General features: G+C 41.4%; 2 protein-coding genes across 8 annotated transcripts in view; one reads left to right on the top strand and one right to left on the bottom strand.

The window, feature by feature from the left end:
• The window catches only part of LOC135488785 (uncharacterized), a 48,378-nt gene extending 46,232 nt beyond the window's left edge, over positions 1 to 2,146 (top strand). For all 4 annotated transcript variants that reach the window (XM_064773625.1, XM_064773624.1, XM_064773623.1 and 1 more), the window contains 4 exons: positions 44 to 160; positions 341 to 565; positions 754 to 921; positions 1,123 to 2,146. In XM_064773625.1, coding sequence (XP_064629695.1) covers positions 44 to 160; positions 341 to 565; positions 754 to 921; positions 1,123 to 1,449 — 837 coding nt within the window. In that variant the 3' untranslated portion in view covers positions 1,450 to 2,146. The remainder of the gene's footprint in view (positions 1 to 43; positions 161 to 340; positions 566 to 753; positions 922 to 1,122) is intronic.
• Positions 2,147 to 6,287: 4,141 nt separating this feature from the next.
• LOC135488806 (transmembrane protein 181-like) lies at positions 6,288 to 17,451 on the bottom strand. Of its 4 annotated transcripts, none has more exons than XM_064773691.1 (14): positions 17,167 to 17,451; positions 13,646 to 13,749; positions 13,210 to 13,368; positions 12,848 to 12,969; positions 12,500 to 12,619; positions 12,117 to 12,197; positions 11,837 to 11,936; positions 11,483 to 11,610; positions 11,075 to 11,224; positions 10,873 to 10,975; positions 10,237 to 10,461; positions 9,859 to 9,925; positions 9,317 to 9,386; positions 6,288 to 7,908 (listed from the first exon to the last, which is right to left on the bottom strand). In XM_064773691.1, exons 1-14 carry the CDS (start codon positions 17,301 to 17,303, stop codon positions 7,897 to 7,899), a joined length of 1,578 nt encoding a protein of 525 aa, XP_064629761.1. In that variant the 5' UTR covers positions 17,304 to 17,451; the 3' UTR covers positions 6,288 to 7,896. The 4 variants fall into 4 exon arrangements, with proteins under 4 accessions (XP_064629761.1, XP_064629762.1, XP_064629759.1 ...); XM_064773692.1 differs by lacking the exon at positions 17,167 to 17,451 and adding an exon at positions 16,670 to 16,743; XM_064773689.1 differs by lacking the exon at positions 17,167 to 17,451 and adding an exon at positions 14,471 to 14,719.
• Between the last annotated feature and the right edge of the window lie 183 nt (positions 17,452 to 17,634).

Below are 17,634 nucleotides of genomic sequence, written 5' to 3'. Positions count from 1 at the left end.
CTTTATTCAGAGGAGAAGATTAAAAAACTTGTTATTATTGCAGGATTATGTGACGGAGCGTATCAAGAAGATTGGTGGTTTCACTGTCTTTAATTTGTTCATTAAGAAGGAATTTGAAATCATGTGGAGACTGCTGACAGAAATCAAGCACTCGTTGATGGTAAGTCTTAGAAAATTAAAGTTTTGATCCAATTTTGTTGATATCATCAGATCATGTGATTGAACGAAATGGATGACCACAACGATGGTCCGTTGTCAGCTATTCTTCATTGGTTGAAAAAACAAGCAGTCAGTTCATTATCAGCAGTAACTTATAATGACATTTACCTTGTTCCCACAGACCATCAAGGCTGCAGTAGACGTGTCAGAGAAGGGACCAAATTCCTTTGGTGACCAGTTGACCCCCAGGATGCTGGAGACAGCTGACGACCTCTACTTCAACAGGATCCCCCAGGCATGGCTCAAGCTCGCTGGGCCCACTGCCCCACCACCAACGTACGGTGTGGATAAATGGCTCAATGACCTCAGCCAGCGCACACAGCACTTTGAAAGAATATTAAGTTTGGTGAGTGATGCCTTGTAGACTTCATATTACGTCAAAACCCTTGGCTGATGTCGCGGGTTTTGGTCTGCATTTTTGGTCTACCCCAGCAGTCTTGATAGACAGCCAAGGACCGCCAGCTTATCAATTCCTCAATCCAACCTTGAACTTTAAAGCAGTTTCTGTAATTTGTATCAATTTGATATTTCCAGGGTAAGGAGAAGATGCCAGCTTACTGGTTGGGAGCATTCACCTATCCGCGGACACTGCTGGCACTGCTGAAGCAGGATGCATACAGACACCACTCCGCTTCGGAGCGATCTGGCAACATAGATCACCTGATCTTCCAGACAGAAATCACATCCAGGGACAAGGACCATGTAAGTCTAGATAAGATAGATAGGTTTTTGACTTGATGTGACAGTGCAGGTTGTGACTTTGTCTTCATGTCACTCCCAATTTCATACTTTCTTCACATGGCAAATAGTGCAGGGCCCAGTTTCTCAATCACAGTTAAAGACAGACACCAAAGTTTTCCTTAAACATCCTCGATTATCATGTCAACTGCTTCATCTTTCCAGTTGCGTGACCCACCTCAAGAGGGCATGTTTGTCTATGGCATCAACATCTGGGGCTGCTCCTGGGAAAAAACAAGTGGAGAACTCCAAGATGTTGCACCGCGTCACGCGTGCACTGCCCTTCCGGTGATTCACATCACCTGCCACCCCCAGGGTGAGAAACCCAACCAACAGGACCCAACACGTGCCAGTGAGACCTTCCAATGTCCGGTGTTCCAGTCAAAGATTGGCCCACGAGAACCGGTGATGGAGGTGGACCTACGCCACGAGGGATACCCAGCATCACGCTGGGCTCTTCGGGGTCTGTCTGCAACCATCCACCCGTACTGATCATCGGGACAGTGATGAACAATGCCAACAAGCTGAATAAGAACAATGACAGCAATTGTTAGCAAAGCCTCCCTTACATGCAACTTCACCAGGACTTACTAATGAATCATTTATAGCAACACCATTGAGGACTTGTCACAGTAAGATTCATATCGGATAGCCTCCAGGCATACAACAAAGCAGCCTGGAAATTGTATGAAAATGGAACAGTTGAGTTTCCATTGTATTTGGGTAGAGTTTCAGCTGGGATTACACTTTAACTTATTGTGATAATGTTGCTCTTCATCGATGCAATCAAGAAAATATCATGCGTTATTCGGTTATTTAGAACTTTTTTTGTACATTTGTAGATTTTTATCAGTTTTTTTGTACATATTCAGTATCGTCCATCTTTACAATGTGTTAACTAAGTTAATTTGAAGAATCTGCCGTGAGAGATGAACTAAAAGTCATTGTATATTTGTATGTTTTGTGCAGCATATTTCAAGAAAGGTGATTCTGGGAACCATTAACCCGCTTTACCAAGTCCAAAATCCCACTTCCGTCCTAGTTTATCTGTTTTATATGCAGATAATCTCATGAAATTGTGATCAATTTTCAATTTTCAATTAAAATCCACAAATTGCGTTTGTTTGTAGAGATATTTAATTCTGTTTTGTTACGTCTTCTGACATGCAATTTCCTAATAAATGTAATTTATTAAGTACTTCCTGACTCCTTGACACATTATTTCGGTTGGCCTAAAGGCTTAAAAGCATGCTTGACGAGATCATCCTGGGAGACATTCAAATTTGACTGATCAAAAGACTATCTCTTTGAAAAGATGAGGTCCTCCCCAGAGACCTTCTAATGTGACAGATCCAAGGACAGTCTCCTCCAAAAGATAAGGTCGTCCCTAAAGACATTCAAATCTGCTTATCTAAAGACAGTCTCCTCCAAAGACATTCAAATATGACTGATCCAAAGACAGTCTCCTCCAAACGATAAGGTCGTCCCTAAAGACATTCAAATCTGACTGATCTAAAGACAGTCTCCTCCAAAGACATTCAAATATGACTGATCCAAGGACAGTCTCCTCCAAACGATAAGGTCATCCCTAAAGACATTCAAATCTGACTGATCTAAAGACAGTCTCCTCCAAAGACATTCAAATATGACTGATCCAAAGACAGTCTCCTCCAAAAGATAAGGTCATCCCTAAAGACATTCAAATCTGACTGATCTAAAGACAGTCTCCTCCAAAGACATTCAAATCTGACTGATCTAAAGACAGTCTCCTCCAAAGACATTCAAATATGACTGATCCAAAGACAGTCTCCTCCAAAAGATAAGGTCATCCCTAAAGACATTCAAATCTGACTGATCTAAAGACAGTCTCCTCCAAAGACATTCAAATCTGACTCATCCAAAGACAGTCTTCTCAAAAGTTGAGATCCTCCCTTTTAAGGCATTCAAATCTAAAGACAGTCTCCTCCAAAAGATGAGATCCTTCTCTGAGATATTTAGTCTGACAGGCCAAAAGACTGTCTCCTCCATAGGATGATATCCTCTCCGAATACATTCAAATCTAACTGATCAAAGACAGTCTCCTCCAAAGACATCCTTCCTAATAGACCTCGACTTTGCCGAAGATTTAGCCCTCCTTGCTGTCAGGTACGCTAATATGCAAGAGAAAACCAACAGGCTAAACAAGCACTCCAAGACAACGGGACTATCTGTCAACATTCCTAAGACAACGAAAGCTCATGAGCATCAACACCATCCCACCATCACAAATTACCATAGATGGAGAGCCAGTATGACTTCGTGTATCTTGGAAGCTTGCTCAGCAAGGACAGTGGTACGCAGAAGGATATCAGGAGCAGAATCAACAAGGCAAGAACAGCCTTCTTCAAGCTAAATCTCATATGGAAGTCCACCGTCTATTCCATAAAGACCAAAGTCAGGCTATATAACAGCAACGTTAAGTCCGTACTCCTCTGTGGCTCGGAATGTTGGAGAACCATGGGGAAGACATGGGGAAGATAGCATCTTTCCATAACGGATGCCTACGCAAGACCTGCAGGATATACTGGCCAAGAAAGATCACCAGCAAGGCTCTCTATGAGAAGACTCATACAGAATGTATGACAGATCAGGCGGAGGAGATTCCGATTGCGAGGTCATATGCTGAGAATGCAACCAGATTGCATACCAAAGGTGGCTCTCAGATGACGGAAACGTGGACGGCCAAAGGACACCTGGCCCCGCACGATGACAAAAGAGCTGGATACGAGTGGCCAAGGACAAGGGAAGATGGCGAGAAATGGTGAATGCCTTATGCCCCAGTACCAGGGACGAAGAGGACTAACATAACATAACAAAGATAGTCTCCTCCAAAGACAAGATCTTTCTTATAGACGTATATATCTCTGACTGATCTGGAGACAATTTCTTCAAAAAGGTTATATCCAATTGGAAACATTCAATCATAATCTACTACTAATCTGAGGACCATCTTCTCCACAAGGTGTGATCGCCTCAGGAAGGTTTATTCATCACTGGCTGATCAGAAGACCGTCTCCTCCAAAGGGAGGGACATCTTCGAGGACATTCGTTTGTGTCTCACTGCTCAGAAGACTGTCTTCTCCAAGTGGTGAGATGCCCTTTGGGACATTCATTCATCTCTGACGACGCTGAAGAATGAGATCCTCCTTGGCGATTTTCATATCTGGATGATCTGAAGACAGTCTCTGCTAAAAGATGGGTCCTCCAAAAGAGAAACATCCATCTGGGACTCATTAGCAGTTAGTCCCCTCCAAAAGTTGACATCCTTCCAGGAGTTATTCAATGCGCGCCGTGTGTCTGAGGAGAGTCCCTTCAAATAAAAGAATGGGTTCCTCGTCAGAGACATTCGTTTCGGGCTGGAACTGACGACAGTCGCCTCCAAACGTTGAGAGATCCTTCTCAGAGATATTCATTGGAGAGTGCTCTGAAAGACGGTTTCTTTAAAAGCCGTCATTATTCCTCGCCAAGACTTCTGCCTCCGACTGATCTTTAGATAAGCAGCTCTAGTGGGAAAGATCCTCCTCAGACATATCGAACTCCGACCGATCTGAAGACTGTGGACATATTAACAGTCTATTCCGAAGGACGAATGTTTCCCCATTAAACCTCTAATCGTCTCCATCTGAACACAGTCTTCTCCAAAACGTGATGTGTCCTCGGTGATTCCATTCATGTCTGACTCATCAGAAGACAGTCTCCGCCGAATGGGGAGATGTCCTCTAAGGCATTCATTAATCTGTCGGCTATGAAGACGTTTCATCCAAGTGGCAATATGTCCCTGGGGACGTTCATACATGTCTGGCTGATCTGAAGACAGTCTCCATCATGTGGTCACATGTCCCCGATCGGGGACATTCATACATGACTGACGGCTCTGAAGACAGGCTTCTCCAAGCAGTCTCCAAAAGAATAATTCCTTCCCAGAGTCAACCATCTCTGACTTCCATAAACAGTCAGACATAGACAGTCTTCAATGATCTGAAGACAGTCTCCTCCAAAGGACGATAACTTCCCCTTTAAATCTCTGGACACGAATTCAGTCTGAAGTATTGGATACTCTTGCGATACATACACGTTGGACTGGTCTGATCAACTCAAAGATGAGATACGTCATGGGAGATTTTTGCCACAGACTGACCTGGATCGATACAACCGCCCCAGTCCAAAAGGGGAGGTCGCCACCGAGAGGTTCATCTTCCACAGATCGGAAGACGTAGCGAGTCCACAATGGCATGAGCACTTTACATCAACATGCACTGTTGTACACACTGTGTCCTGTTGTTCGGCGGTCTGTCGGCGATAGATTTTGATTGTCTGCCTCCTGCAAAGGGATCTAGGGAGACAGAGCTGCCGCTTCAATTTTGATAATCGTGTCCCCAAGTGGTGTCACCTTCTTGAGGAGACCATCAGTGGTAGATGAATGTTCACAAGACGGATCTTTGTCTTTTGAAGTCTGTCTTCCGAAGTCGGAGATGTACGTCAACAATGGATCTCACCTTCTGGAGGAGACAGTCTTCAGGTTAGTCAGAGCTGGATGTTCCAAATAATATGGGTCTTCATAGTTTTCGGACCTCAGTGACGTCTTTCCATTCGGAAGCTCATATTATTGGGTTGGATAATGTCTTTAGATCAGCCAGGGATTGATGTTCCTAAGACGGATCTACGTCTTTTGGAGGAGATAGTCTTCGAAAGTCAGAGGTGTATCTCCCCAAGGGATCTCAATTGGTGGAAGCTGTCTTCAGATTAGCCAGAGATGAAGGTCTCGAAGGAGGATCCACGTCTTTTAGAAGAGACAATCTTCGGAAGTCAAAGATGCATATCCCCAAGAGATATCACCTTATTGGTGAGACTGTCTTCGGATGAAGACAGTCTAAAGTATTGGATTCAGTCAAAAGTATTGGATACTCTTGCGAGGAGGCGGTCTTCAGATTAGTCTGAGATGAAGGTCCTGAAGGAGGATCGTCATTATTTGGAGGAGACAGTCTTAGGAAGTCGGAGATTTACTTCCCCAAGGGCCACTCATTTTTTGGAGGAGACTGTCCGTCTTCAGATTAGTAAGAGCCGAGTACTCCCAAGGAGGATGTGCCCAATTCCTCATCATTTGGAGGAGACAGCTTTTTAGAGACCAAGGGATATATGTCCCGATGGGATTTTACCTTCTGGAGGAGACTGTCTTCAGATAAGTCAAAGATGAAGGTCCCAAAAGAGGATCCTCATCTTTTGGAGAAGACAGTCTTCGGAAGTAGATGTATGATGGCAAACGAAAGTAGAACAAAACACACAAATTTTGATAGTGATTTTATTTGACATTTTTTTTCAAATCATGTCAAGTTACAACCAACAGCTGGAAACGAATCATGGAATAAATTATCACTAGTTTTTACAGCTATTTTGTTTCACATTATAAATGAGTTTCAGGGGGTCCATGACTCCTATAAATTCTTACCACAGTGGTTCCGCAGCAACCCCTTAAACAGCTTTCAGTTGCACCACATCTGGGATAATTTGATACGAAGGTTTATATACAAAATCACCATAACACTGTTACTATACACATAAATACATAATTGTACTGCTTTCACCAGGCTTAATATTTACAGAATCTAGAGCTGCCTATGGCAACAACTCCTTGAGAATGATACAACCGACTCTGTAAAGTCGAAGACATCTTTCCTTTCAGGGTTCTGTATACCATTATAACGTCATATTTCAATTTACTGTTCAATGTACATAAAGCTTAAGAAATTCTCATGGCCCGCATCCTTTTTGCAACTCCTATATACACAAACATGATCGATGAAACTGCCAACAGCCCTTATCCTACACAGAAGCAACTACGTAAGTAAATCATACAATGTACAGAACATCATTGCCATTTTATGAAAAATAGCATGTCTAATAAATGCAGTTTACAGATTGATAATGGATTCACAACCTTCATTCATGAAGCACAGATTTTCAGCAAAATTAAACAGGACCATTGGCACTTTGTGATCAAACGGAGAATAAAACACAATATGAGGACTAGATCTATTCTAATGTCATCAATTGTACATCATACTTATCATTTCTATTGTCGACTGTCAGTTTAATTTGAGGGACAGGCAACTGAATATACATGTAGAAGGGAGTTCCTACATGTAGTAGGGACTTCGAATTTATACTAGAGAATCACATGTTAGGATCAGCTGTAGTCTAGTTTGATATTGCAATGAGAACGTACAATCCTATACATGGAGCAGAAATATACCAGGACTTACAAAACTTAACAAATTATGTACAACACTAAACAACTCATATTGGGCTAAATTTTTCAATTCAATACACATAACTGCTAGTCTTCTTCTACCCTTCAAATGAGTAGGCGGTAAATATTTTCCTCCCCTCCCTTATCCCCCATCCTCATTGTAGCACCACCCCACCACAAATACGAAACCCGCCTTGTGTGACTAGAATCTCACAGCCTCATAATCATATCTTTCAAATACTGATCCAGCATTTTTCGCCAACTTTTAATGACAGCAAACCTATCCATTTAATGCAGTCTGGGATAACATAAGCATAAAGTAAATAAGGAGAAAATTTAGACTAAGGAGTGAACTGATAAACTGTATCCTATGTTGATGGGAAAAACCAGACCTAATCTGCCAAGGGCAGATAGTTGACACTCCAACAACACATCTGAACCAGGCCCTGAGGCCAAGTCTGCCCTCCTGAAGAACTGGCACAACCTTTCTCCTTTCAACTTCAGAGACCCCTGGCCTCAACAGCCGATATTATAGTGAGTGGCGCCATCTTCAGCACCACCTATTAATCGAAGTTGCCATCTCCTCAAGCTTGTCCTATCGTTCATCGTCACTATCATATTTGTTGCCTGGAAGTCGAGTCAGCGATGTTTCTTCATGGTCCTCTCTGAAAAGGAGAGAAGACATTGTTGGGTGTAAGCTCTAGTCTTGCTATTCCTCAAGTCAAAACTTTGCTCACTCAACTGGTTTTTCTTACAGATGCTGTTTAAAAAGGGAGGTATATTTTGCTGATTTTAAGTAATTGAACAACAAATGAAGTTCGTTCTGGTCTTGAATTTGTGAAAATAGTTGTTCTGAATGGCTTTACATGTCAATTGGTAGCATTTCTAGAAAGGTACAGACCTAATTTGTCATACAAAAATTCTATGCAAAAGGTTTAGCGAACTTTCTATTAAGCTAAAGCAGTTTTCTTTTCTAAAGTTCTGTAATACGTAATGAACCGCAGGCCCCTGTGCCGATTCAATAGCTGAACTTATAAACAAATATATTCGTCATCATGCTCAAAGGCCCAAACACCAAAAAAGTGCAATACCGCAAAATACACCATTTAAATGAGAAAGAAATGTGTGAACCCTTTCCCCAGAGGGGAAAGCTAGGGATGGCTGTATGCCCACTGGACAACTACCAGCTGAGAGATGTGTGTGTTGGACACCAAAGTTTTTTGCCCAGCCCGCTTTCTTAATACCCTTCCATCATCACACATGCATTTTGAAGCCAAACCGAGATGCCCATATTCATTGATCATCCCAAATAACCGGTCAATACCTTGAAGGCCAGTGGAGAATTCACCACAAAAGATAAATCATAGAGCGATTAGGAAAACGGTTATTCTGATGTTTAACTTTGTGGATTGATATTTTTCGGGGATTTGAAGGTTAACCCCAAGATTTAATTAAACCCATAACTTTTGGAATATTTAAGAGAAAAGCCTAAGCGATACACCTCTAAACATGGCATATACCTGAAACTTAGTCCATATCCATGACCAGTGGCAGAGGACAATTGATAAGACGTTCCTAATATTGGGGCTGAACTGTAATTCAAATGGCTACTCAGTTGAGAAATGAACTAGTTTTTGATTGCTGCATGCACTGATACACAGCACGCACTTGGCTTGTTCAATTCAGCAAAGCTAAATACTGACATTTCAGGCATGACCAAATCAGACAATGGATGAACTCAAGTGTTGACAGAATGAACAGCAAATACCTGAAGTGGACTGGAAAACAATGACATTACACCAGTGCAACATAGTGGTGTTGACATCATGTATTGGGGTAACACAGTGCTGGTGACATCATGTATAGGGGTAATCCCAGCACATGCAAGACAACATTGGACATGACATAAGCCGAGTATATGCAAGCTAAAAACAAGCTTCCCATGCATTGTAGTATGATGATCACAAGTGGCCCCAATCTATTCAAATGGTGCAAAACTGCCCACACAGATAGTTTAAGGAAGAGCGTTTCTGCCTGCAACCGAGATTCATATGCAATAAAAATGTTCAGTACTTGACTTAAGAGGCTTTCAGTTTCTGTGGGTTTGCCCTTGTCAAATGAATGTAACCATTCATCGTGCGCCCTATTTAGAAAATTAGGAAAAGGTTTTATCCCAACACATAAATTGTCCCAAACAAGACTGTACTACATTAACATTATAAACAAGACAAATTGTGACCCGCTCTCCCAAAACTAGACGCTTGTCGCATCTGAACTTGACAGGTTGATACGGACTTGTTGTTCATTTCCCTATTGTAGACCTTTTGTGAAATGTGACCAAATCAGTTTGTAATAGATTTCACAAAAGGTCTACAATAGGGAAATGAACAACAAGTCCGTATCAACCTGTCGAGATGCGACAAGCGCCTAGTTTTGGTAGAGCGAGTCACAATTAGTGGAAAATGATTGGAGCACAGCACTATACACTGACCGCCTAAAAACATGGACATAACATACAACACAGAGCGACAACAGAGCTAGCCAGCTGTAAAGGGGTTAATGGTCTTTCTTCAACATACCATACAATGTTACATGAAGCAGCATCATTTACCTACCCATAGACAACCTCGTCATCTGAGTCGTTCAGCATTGACAAGGCTGGGTTGTCCTTGAAGTGAGATTCTGAAAGAGACATGAAAATACATGTAACAGATAAAGTGATAAAAAAAAAATTTCGGTTATTTTGTAGCAGCATATACTGTAAACAAATCCCACTTGTATGTGACTGCATGTACAAAAAGATGTACATGTACAATATGTTTCTCTCTCTTCAAATGACTGAGGAGTCACTTCATCAAACACAAGTTATGACTGACATTTTTCACTGACCTTGGCATCTAAGTTGCGGTTCAGGGAAACAATCCATCAAGCACTGGATTATATCAAAGCTCATGCGATTTCAAGATATTTTGATCCAAAAACAAAATCCTTACCATACAAAGCATTTCTCGACGGTGAATAGACAAATGCCATCGCATATAAGTAAAAATTGAGTAATCCGTAAAACGACAGGAATTCAGCTGAATTCTGATAATGCGTGGACAGGTCTGAGACGAAGTTATCTTCGAGTATTCCCCGGCCGAATCTTAGCACTGTTATCGTTATTGAAATGGAGATCACAATCAGCATCAATGCCGTGGTGAACTTCAATCGTAAATCTGAAAAGGATCAGCAAGGGACTGAAAACTCTAGCTACATGTACATCATGCGTGTCACCACATCTATGTATTTCATGTCAAATCATTTTCTACATTTGTGACTCGCTCTACCAAAACTAGGCGCTTGTCGCATCTGAACTTGACAGGTTGATACGGACTTGTTGTTCATTTCCCTATTGTAGACCTTTTGTGAAATCTATTACAAACTGATTTGGTTACATTTCACCAAAGGTCTACAATAGGGAAATGAACAACAAGTCCGTATCAACCTGTAAAGTTCAGATGCGACAAGCGCCTAGTTTTGGTAGAGCGAGTCACATTTGACACTGCTGCATACTTAATCAGATATTGCATTATTTCATGACCAACAAACTACACATATGTCGCCAACAAATCATACTCTTTACTTACCAAAGTATGGCATAGATCTGAGTTCACCGTATGCCCGAATGAGCAGGTAGATCAGATAAAGCAGATATATTCCACCAATCACAAAGAAAAAGATCTTGAAGCCCTGAAAAATAAAAACCATGATATCAACGCCAAGTCCTATCCACTTACAAGTATACTGTTCAATTTTCTTCTCTACGAATACATATTGTCAAAGACTTACAAGGAAGTTGCCTGTGTCCAGCTTATAGTTATACGTTGGATCCTGTAGTTCGTTATACACCTGCCACGATGACAATGTCACGGCGGAGATCCAGATTAGTCCAACAATCACAAGTTTAGGAAGGTAGAATTTGACAAAATGGCGCTCATTCTGAAAATGCAATGTACATGGTTATAAGTCATGTTGTCTTCGAGGACGAAACAAGTTTTGCAGTTTTCAACTCTTTTTTGTCAAGTTATGGATTAATTATAGCATCTTATCCCAGGGTTGTTGCCAGAGATTTGCGAGTCAACTACGTCGAGATATTTTGACCTGTGTGGGATTGTTTTCTTGCCCTGGTATAGATGCTCAGATGCAAGGGACATCAAGGCATAGTTTGCATATCTGCCTTTTCTACTGAGTACTAACCTGCCTAACCCCATGATATATACACAACCAGAAGAGCAGCAAGGAACAGAGGAATGTTGCCTGGAAGATCGCGTCAAACATGCCAGGGACCCAACTACTCACAAGGAATGTGAGAGGAAATATTGGGTCTGAAACAGAGGAAATGTGTGTCAAGCATTAGACAAGGGATTCAAGTCATCAGCCAAAGTGCTCCAATACACTTTTTTAAAGAGACTTTTATAAACTTTACATGTGTACCAAATGCTTGCAACTTGTTTGGACCTGAAAACACATATCTTGAATCTTACTATCGACTTTTTATTGCCTTGCCTCATTGGCTTGACATCCTGAGCTCATACAAGGAATGATGCTTACCATTATAAAGCAGAAGTAAGGGCAGCAATGCAGACATCCACTTCTGTTCTATAGACCAGTCTCGCAATGAAAACTTCCTCAATGAGTGAGCAAAAAGGCACTGAAAATGTAACAGAACACATGTCAAATTTCGAAGATTTACTTTAATACTGTGTAGCTATCCCATACACTCTTATTGACTGCAGTGGTTGTAAGCACACATGCACTCATGAGATTCTTTGCATAAAACAGCTAATGAGTTCGGAATCCGAAGGCCTGATGACTACAAGATGATACTTACTGTGGCTAGGAATGTTAGCACCAGGAATACAAATCGGAACCAAATCTCTAACTCTGTGAAGGCAGCATTGTACATTTTGAACTGAAAGGAACAAATACAGGAAAGAATAAACACCAAACTAAATTTAGAATAGATGCAGATTTTAGTACTGTAAACCAATGATGATCATTGCACCTTTCACATCCATAGTTCTTAGTGACTACTTTTCATCAGTTGCACTCTTTTTATACCCCTGAACGTATCATGGAGTCTAAAAAACAATGAACCATGAGCAAGCAATACTCGACCACCTGACTGAATCAGGCAGTACGTAAATGATTCTGGCCGTTCAGGCAATCAATGATCTGACATGTGAGTCTACAAACTTTAGTCTTCATACTTACAAAGAATTTGACATCTTTGATGGCCCATTTCATCTTCTCCAAACCATAGAAGTTGATGGTGATCTGGTAATGTGTGTAGTCTATGAAACCAAGGTGCAGCAGAATCAACTCTTTACAGTCCTACAGGTAAGATCGGAGCAAAATACAGTGAGTACTGGACAGATAAAGAAGACAGACCAACACTCTAGAAATGATGTCCAGATACCATGAACCACCCCGAGACTCTTATTGGCCTCACCTTGATAGCGACTGGCTGGCCCCAGATTGTTGTAATCCCGTCCACCAGACCTCAGCGCTAGGCCCAAACAACGAAAGGCTGATTTTAGATACTAGATATCGTATACCCACCTTGAGACACTCTAGCGTCCTCGTCTTATTATGAGTGACTGGCTGGGCCTGACTGCTAGTATTCTCGTCCACCATACCACGGCTCTGGATCCCGACAACAAATGGCTGATATAACTTCCCAGCTGAAAGATGAAATACATTATAGGTAAAGGTTCTCAACAAAACTAGGGTTCATAACAAAGAAGCTTGAAAGATAATGGCCAACGAAAAAATATTGAATACATGGTTAGGAAACCTTCATGAAAATTTTTATTTTGTGTGATTTTTTCATCAATTTGAATTTCTAGTCCACTGTACAATGTAATGGTGAACAGGATCGATATTCGTTCTTATATGGTTCAAGGCAAAGACAACACACTTACCCCCTTTATTATCTGAGACTACAACTGCAGTGATCCATATCTGTTGATTATATGTGTTGATCCTCGGCGACATCAACCTAAAAGGACCAGCTTTTAGATCTTTTGGCGGTTCTGCAAGAGCGGTAGCATTGTGCTGGACACTTGCGATGATCGGTGGACCTGAAAATGCAGCAAAGATGTTATTTGATGCATAAAACATTGCACTTATCAGGTTCTTGCTTGCAGTGAAAGCACTTTTTGGATATTTCAAAACTGATGCCACGCAAAACAATGCTTTTGATTTCAGTCGTTAGTGGGACGTCTGATAAAGAAAGAGATACCAAGAACTCAATTCTGCCAGGTTACCCGTTTCTTGACCACAGCAGACTAATAAATGGGTTTTGAAAATCAGTTCAGTTTTGTCATGCACTCCTTTATCTCGATCGACGATACTCACCAACTAATCCAACGAGGACTGTGATTCCAAAGAAGACAAAGAAGGAGAGAAAAACCAAGACAAACTGACGTTTGTTCATGGCGTAAAGCCGCATCTGAACCGATCTGCAAGTACATAAAACAAGGAGGTAATTAGACAAGGAGATTAAGCATGTACTTTGATATTCATTGCTTGATACATCTATCAACTGACAGTCTACTGGTAGGATAGGAACTAGTGCCAAGATAGCCCTGCTGGATGAATACCAAACCAAAACAATCAGATTACAACACATCTCTGTCGATGCTGTTTTAACATAAACCTGTTTTGAATGACACATTACATGCTACACATCACAGTCACATGATGACAGGTGCCCGTAATTGTTCCACAGTTTGATACATTGAATTTATAATGTGAAATACTGATCGTTTCAGTATAGGTGGATGTAGGAGCTTCGTGGAACATAGGGGCATAATGGTCACAGACTACGGTATATGTGACTCGCTCTACCAAAACTAGGCGCTTGTCGCATCTGAACTTGACAGGTTGATACGGACTTGTTGTTCATTTCCCTATTGTAGACCTTTGGTGAAATGTAACCAAATCAGTTTGTAATAGATTTCACAAAAGGTCTACAATAGGGAAATGAACAACAAGTCCGTATCAACCTGTCAAGTTCAGATGCGACAAGCGCCTAGTTTTGGTAGAGCGGGTCACATATGTATGAATAAACCAGTAGCAACACAACAGTTCAAAATCTTATCTCAATTACATTAGCAAAAGGCTAACCAGTGGAGGGTTTCTATACCAACTCAATGAGGAAGGTGAAGAGCTAATTCCTACCGTTCATATTCACTATTCTTCAAGGGCCCAACAGACATGTCGGCGTAGATAAATGCCATATCGATAATTTTTCTCAGCCCAATTTGAGATGCGACTGTCAGAATCTTCTTAACATTTTCATATTGAACAAGAGCCATAAGCTGAGCCTTGCGAGATGGAAACATTGCAACCACGTAATTTCCAAGTCAAGAGGTGAAACTGTCACATATCCTCCTTCCATGTTCCTTCATATTGTTGGAAGGCAATTTCCTGGCGACCGCTTACTTCCCTGATCAGTCACGTGTGATGCAACATTATCCGAGAGAACCGAGAACGTCTAACTGCCAATTCATAAATTGATGCAATGCACAATACTCAAACATGTCAAAGCTGTGAGCACCCAACTGTATTCTCGAGATACAGTCAGGTACTTGAACATCGGCAAACACCTGAAATGATTGAGGGCCCAATCTACTCAATGCTTTTACTCAAGAGCCTAAAAAGCTATCACCACCTGTCGGATTTGCATAAGTAGGCCGACCTCTTGTTCACCAATTTTGAACGCAAGCTTCTCCATGGAACTGAACACTACATTTATGTCACTAATTGACACCAATGACAGTCAGCAGGGCATTACTTCTAAACAGCTCTGTAAAATTTTCCTGATATACGAGTATGATCATGACTTAGACTGACATGCCTGACCGATAACAATTATTGGGCAACTTTATGAAATGTAGCAGGAAACGAGAGCTCCTGGAGAAAATCTACCAGGTGTCAAAATAAGCTCCCTTTTCTCTCACACGTCTACAGTGTATGAGGAATTTGTCTGAATTGGGATCAAACCCACGACCAGAGGCAAAAGGCCTCAACCAGGGTTGGATGACCCAAGATGACCCAATAAAAACCTGCAGTCTGTTACATCTCAATATCAAAATCATTATGTGGAACTGATGCTTGAGACAATTCCCCATTGTCACAACTCCAATAGAGTACCACACATATGGAGATATTTATAATGTTTACGGCTATGGCATAAAATATTAATGTGAAAATGCCATTCATAATCAGACAATCAGGAAATGAGAATGGTCACAGATGTGTAGAATGGCCTAGTTAGTTTCACCTAGTTGCCCAAGCCATCCTGTTCATTTATTATCAGAAACCAAGTGATAAAAGTATTGCTGCTGTAAGTCTGTTTGGGATGAGACAGACACTGTCACTATTCGTCTCTATTTGCATGGCCTAGTTGGAAATAACAGAATATGTCTACCATCTGATATGCACAATTAGAGCAATCTAATACAGCAATCCTATTCGTATTCAGTGTTATGGAGTTTTCATGTTTTTTAAAAAACTGACACACATACTACCAGAGAACTTAAATTGGGCGTGGGTACCACGTCACACAGACACAGTCAAAGTAGAAATTACATTATTATTTCTCATTTATACTAAAATAGCATCAGCTGTATTAATCACACAGGATCCAAGTTCTGCATTAGATTCTTTTAAATTCTCTCTTTATTTTTATTCTATATTGAATTCCCAGAGGACAATATGCTACAATTAGAATTTAGCCAACTATCATAATGCTATACTTGGTAATTCTAGACAAGTGATCCAACCCATCCCAAAGTGGTGAAATGACAAACAGTAGAACCACCCCCTGCATCCTTGTGCCAAGCAGACACCTCAAAATCTCCTCTGCGCCACAGGATACTGTCATGTGGATTGCACAGCAACCTGCAGACAATCGGGGTGGTAAACTGTTCTCAGTGGCCATGAGACAAACAGACCCAACTGTACACCACATGATGACACATCCTCCAAGACTGCGCTGCGCTCTGTTTAATCGTGTTTGAAGCCCAAGGGCAAGGCCAAAAGGCCCCAGCGGAAAACACAAATAGCCGAAGAATGTCATTCAGTCAAGAAGAAACTGTGGGGCAGGGAGGTAGACACTCTGTGCTCAGTCCCTCTTGACCCTGTAATCCTGTGAAGTGTTTGTGTAAAAACAATACAAAAAGTGAAAATGTACAGTACATGGACATGTAGTACCGGATGCACCGTGGACGTATGTATCATGTACAGGAAAATGTACACATTGAAAAATATGGTCATATTATCACAATTCAGCAATGTTTGACATTTTAAATGCCATCAAGGTGAAAAAGAGATAAAATCGAATTATCGAGATGTACTCCTGGCTCGGATACTTACGCTTCTATTTCATAATTCGGCATTTTATCGAAGTTGTTTTCGTGTGGGCACTTCCACGTTGACGGACAAGTACCATACAGTGCTGCCACTCTGTGACACTTGAGTTAACTAAAGCCCAGCACAAAAGTACTGTGAAAATGGTCAGGAGCCGTTGAGAATGACCACGAGGCTCTGTGCCAAGCAAAGCGTTATCTACTGTGAAAGTGGTCAGGAGCCGTTGTGGATGTCCATAGGTTGAGACCTCGCCCGGGGTTGAAGCAGTGTCTACTTGGTGACTCGGTGGCCGAATGATAATATACATTTGTAGGCCTACATGATGTTCACTGTTCATTATATATAATGCGCTGGGTTTTAATCAGTATCTTTATCGGGTGCTCAAACCTCAAAGACGCAGTGAGCATCTCCACTGTCAACAGCTGTCGCCAGCTTGTGATTTCGCGATGCGCAATCTGTCATTCGAGGTTCATAAATAGAGTATTAACAAAGATTGAACTTACCTTTCACATCTGTCATGCCTATAACTAGGGGTGACATAGGTTCCAAATTCACTAAATAGGTCAGAAAAATGGCCAAAGAATTGGCGAATTTTTAGGGTCCAGTTAGGGGTGGAGAAAGCGTAGCTCCAGGTGTCCATGTTGACTCTTAAAATTTTGAGATAAAGGAAATGAATTGGAAAGAATTACACCGAAATATCAAGGAAGATACGACGTAAAACAAGCGTTCCACACACCCCCGACCACCATTTTCTATATACAGGAATAAATTATTAAAATCTTTGCATCATATCCTCGTCACGTACGTTAGCTAGACCGCTAATGTCGCGGATATAGCGAGTCAGTGGGGGTCCCCTGAAGGTTGCCATGGAAACCGCTTATCGAGCGCTAGTGCTATATATATATAGCTAGCGACGATCAATACATCACGAGTCGTTTTCCCAGCAGAAATCAATAGACAACGATATCACG

Source organism: Lineus longissimus, chromosome 5, assembly GCF_910592395.1.
Source record: "Lineus longissimus chromosome 5, tnLinLong1.2, whole genome shotgun sequence".
NCBI classification, from domain to species: Eukaryota; Metazoa; Nemertea; class Pilidiophora; order Heteronemertea; family Lineidae; genus Lineus; species Lineus longissimus.
Note: the sequence above shows the minus strand (reverse complement) of the source record. Positions and strands in the feature narration are given on the sequence as shown.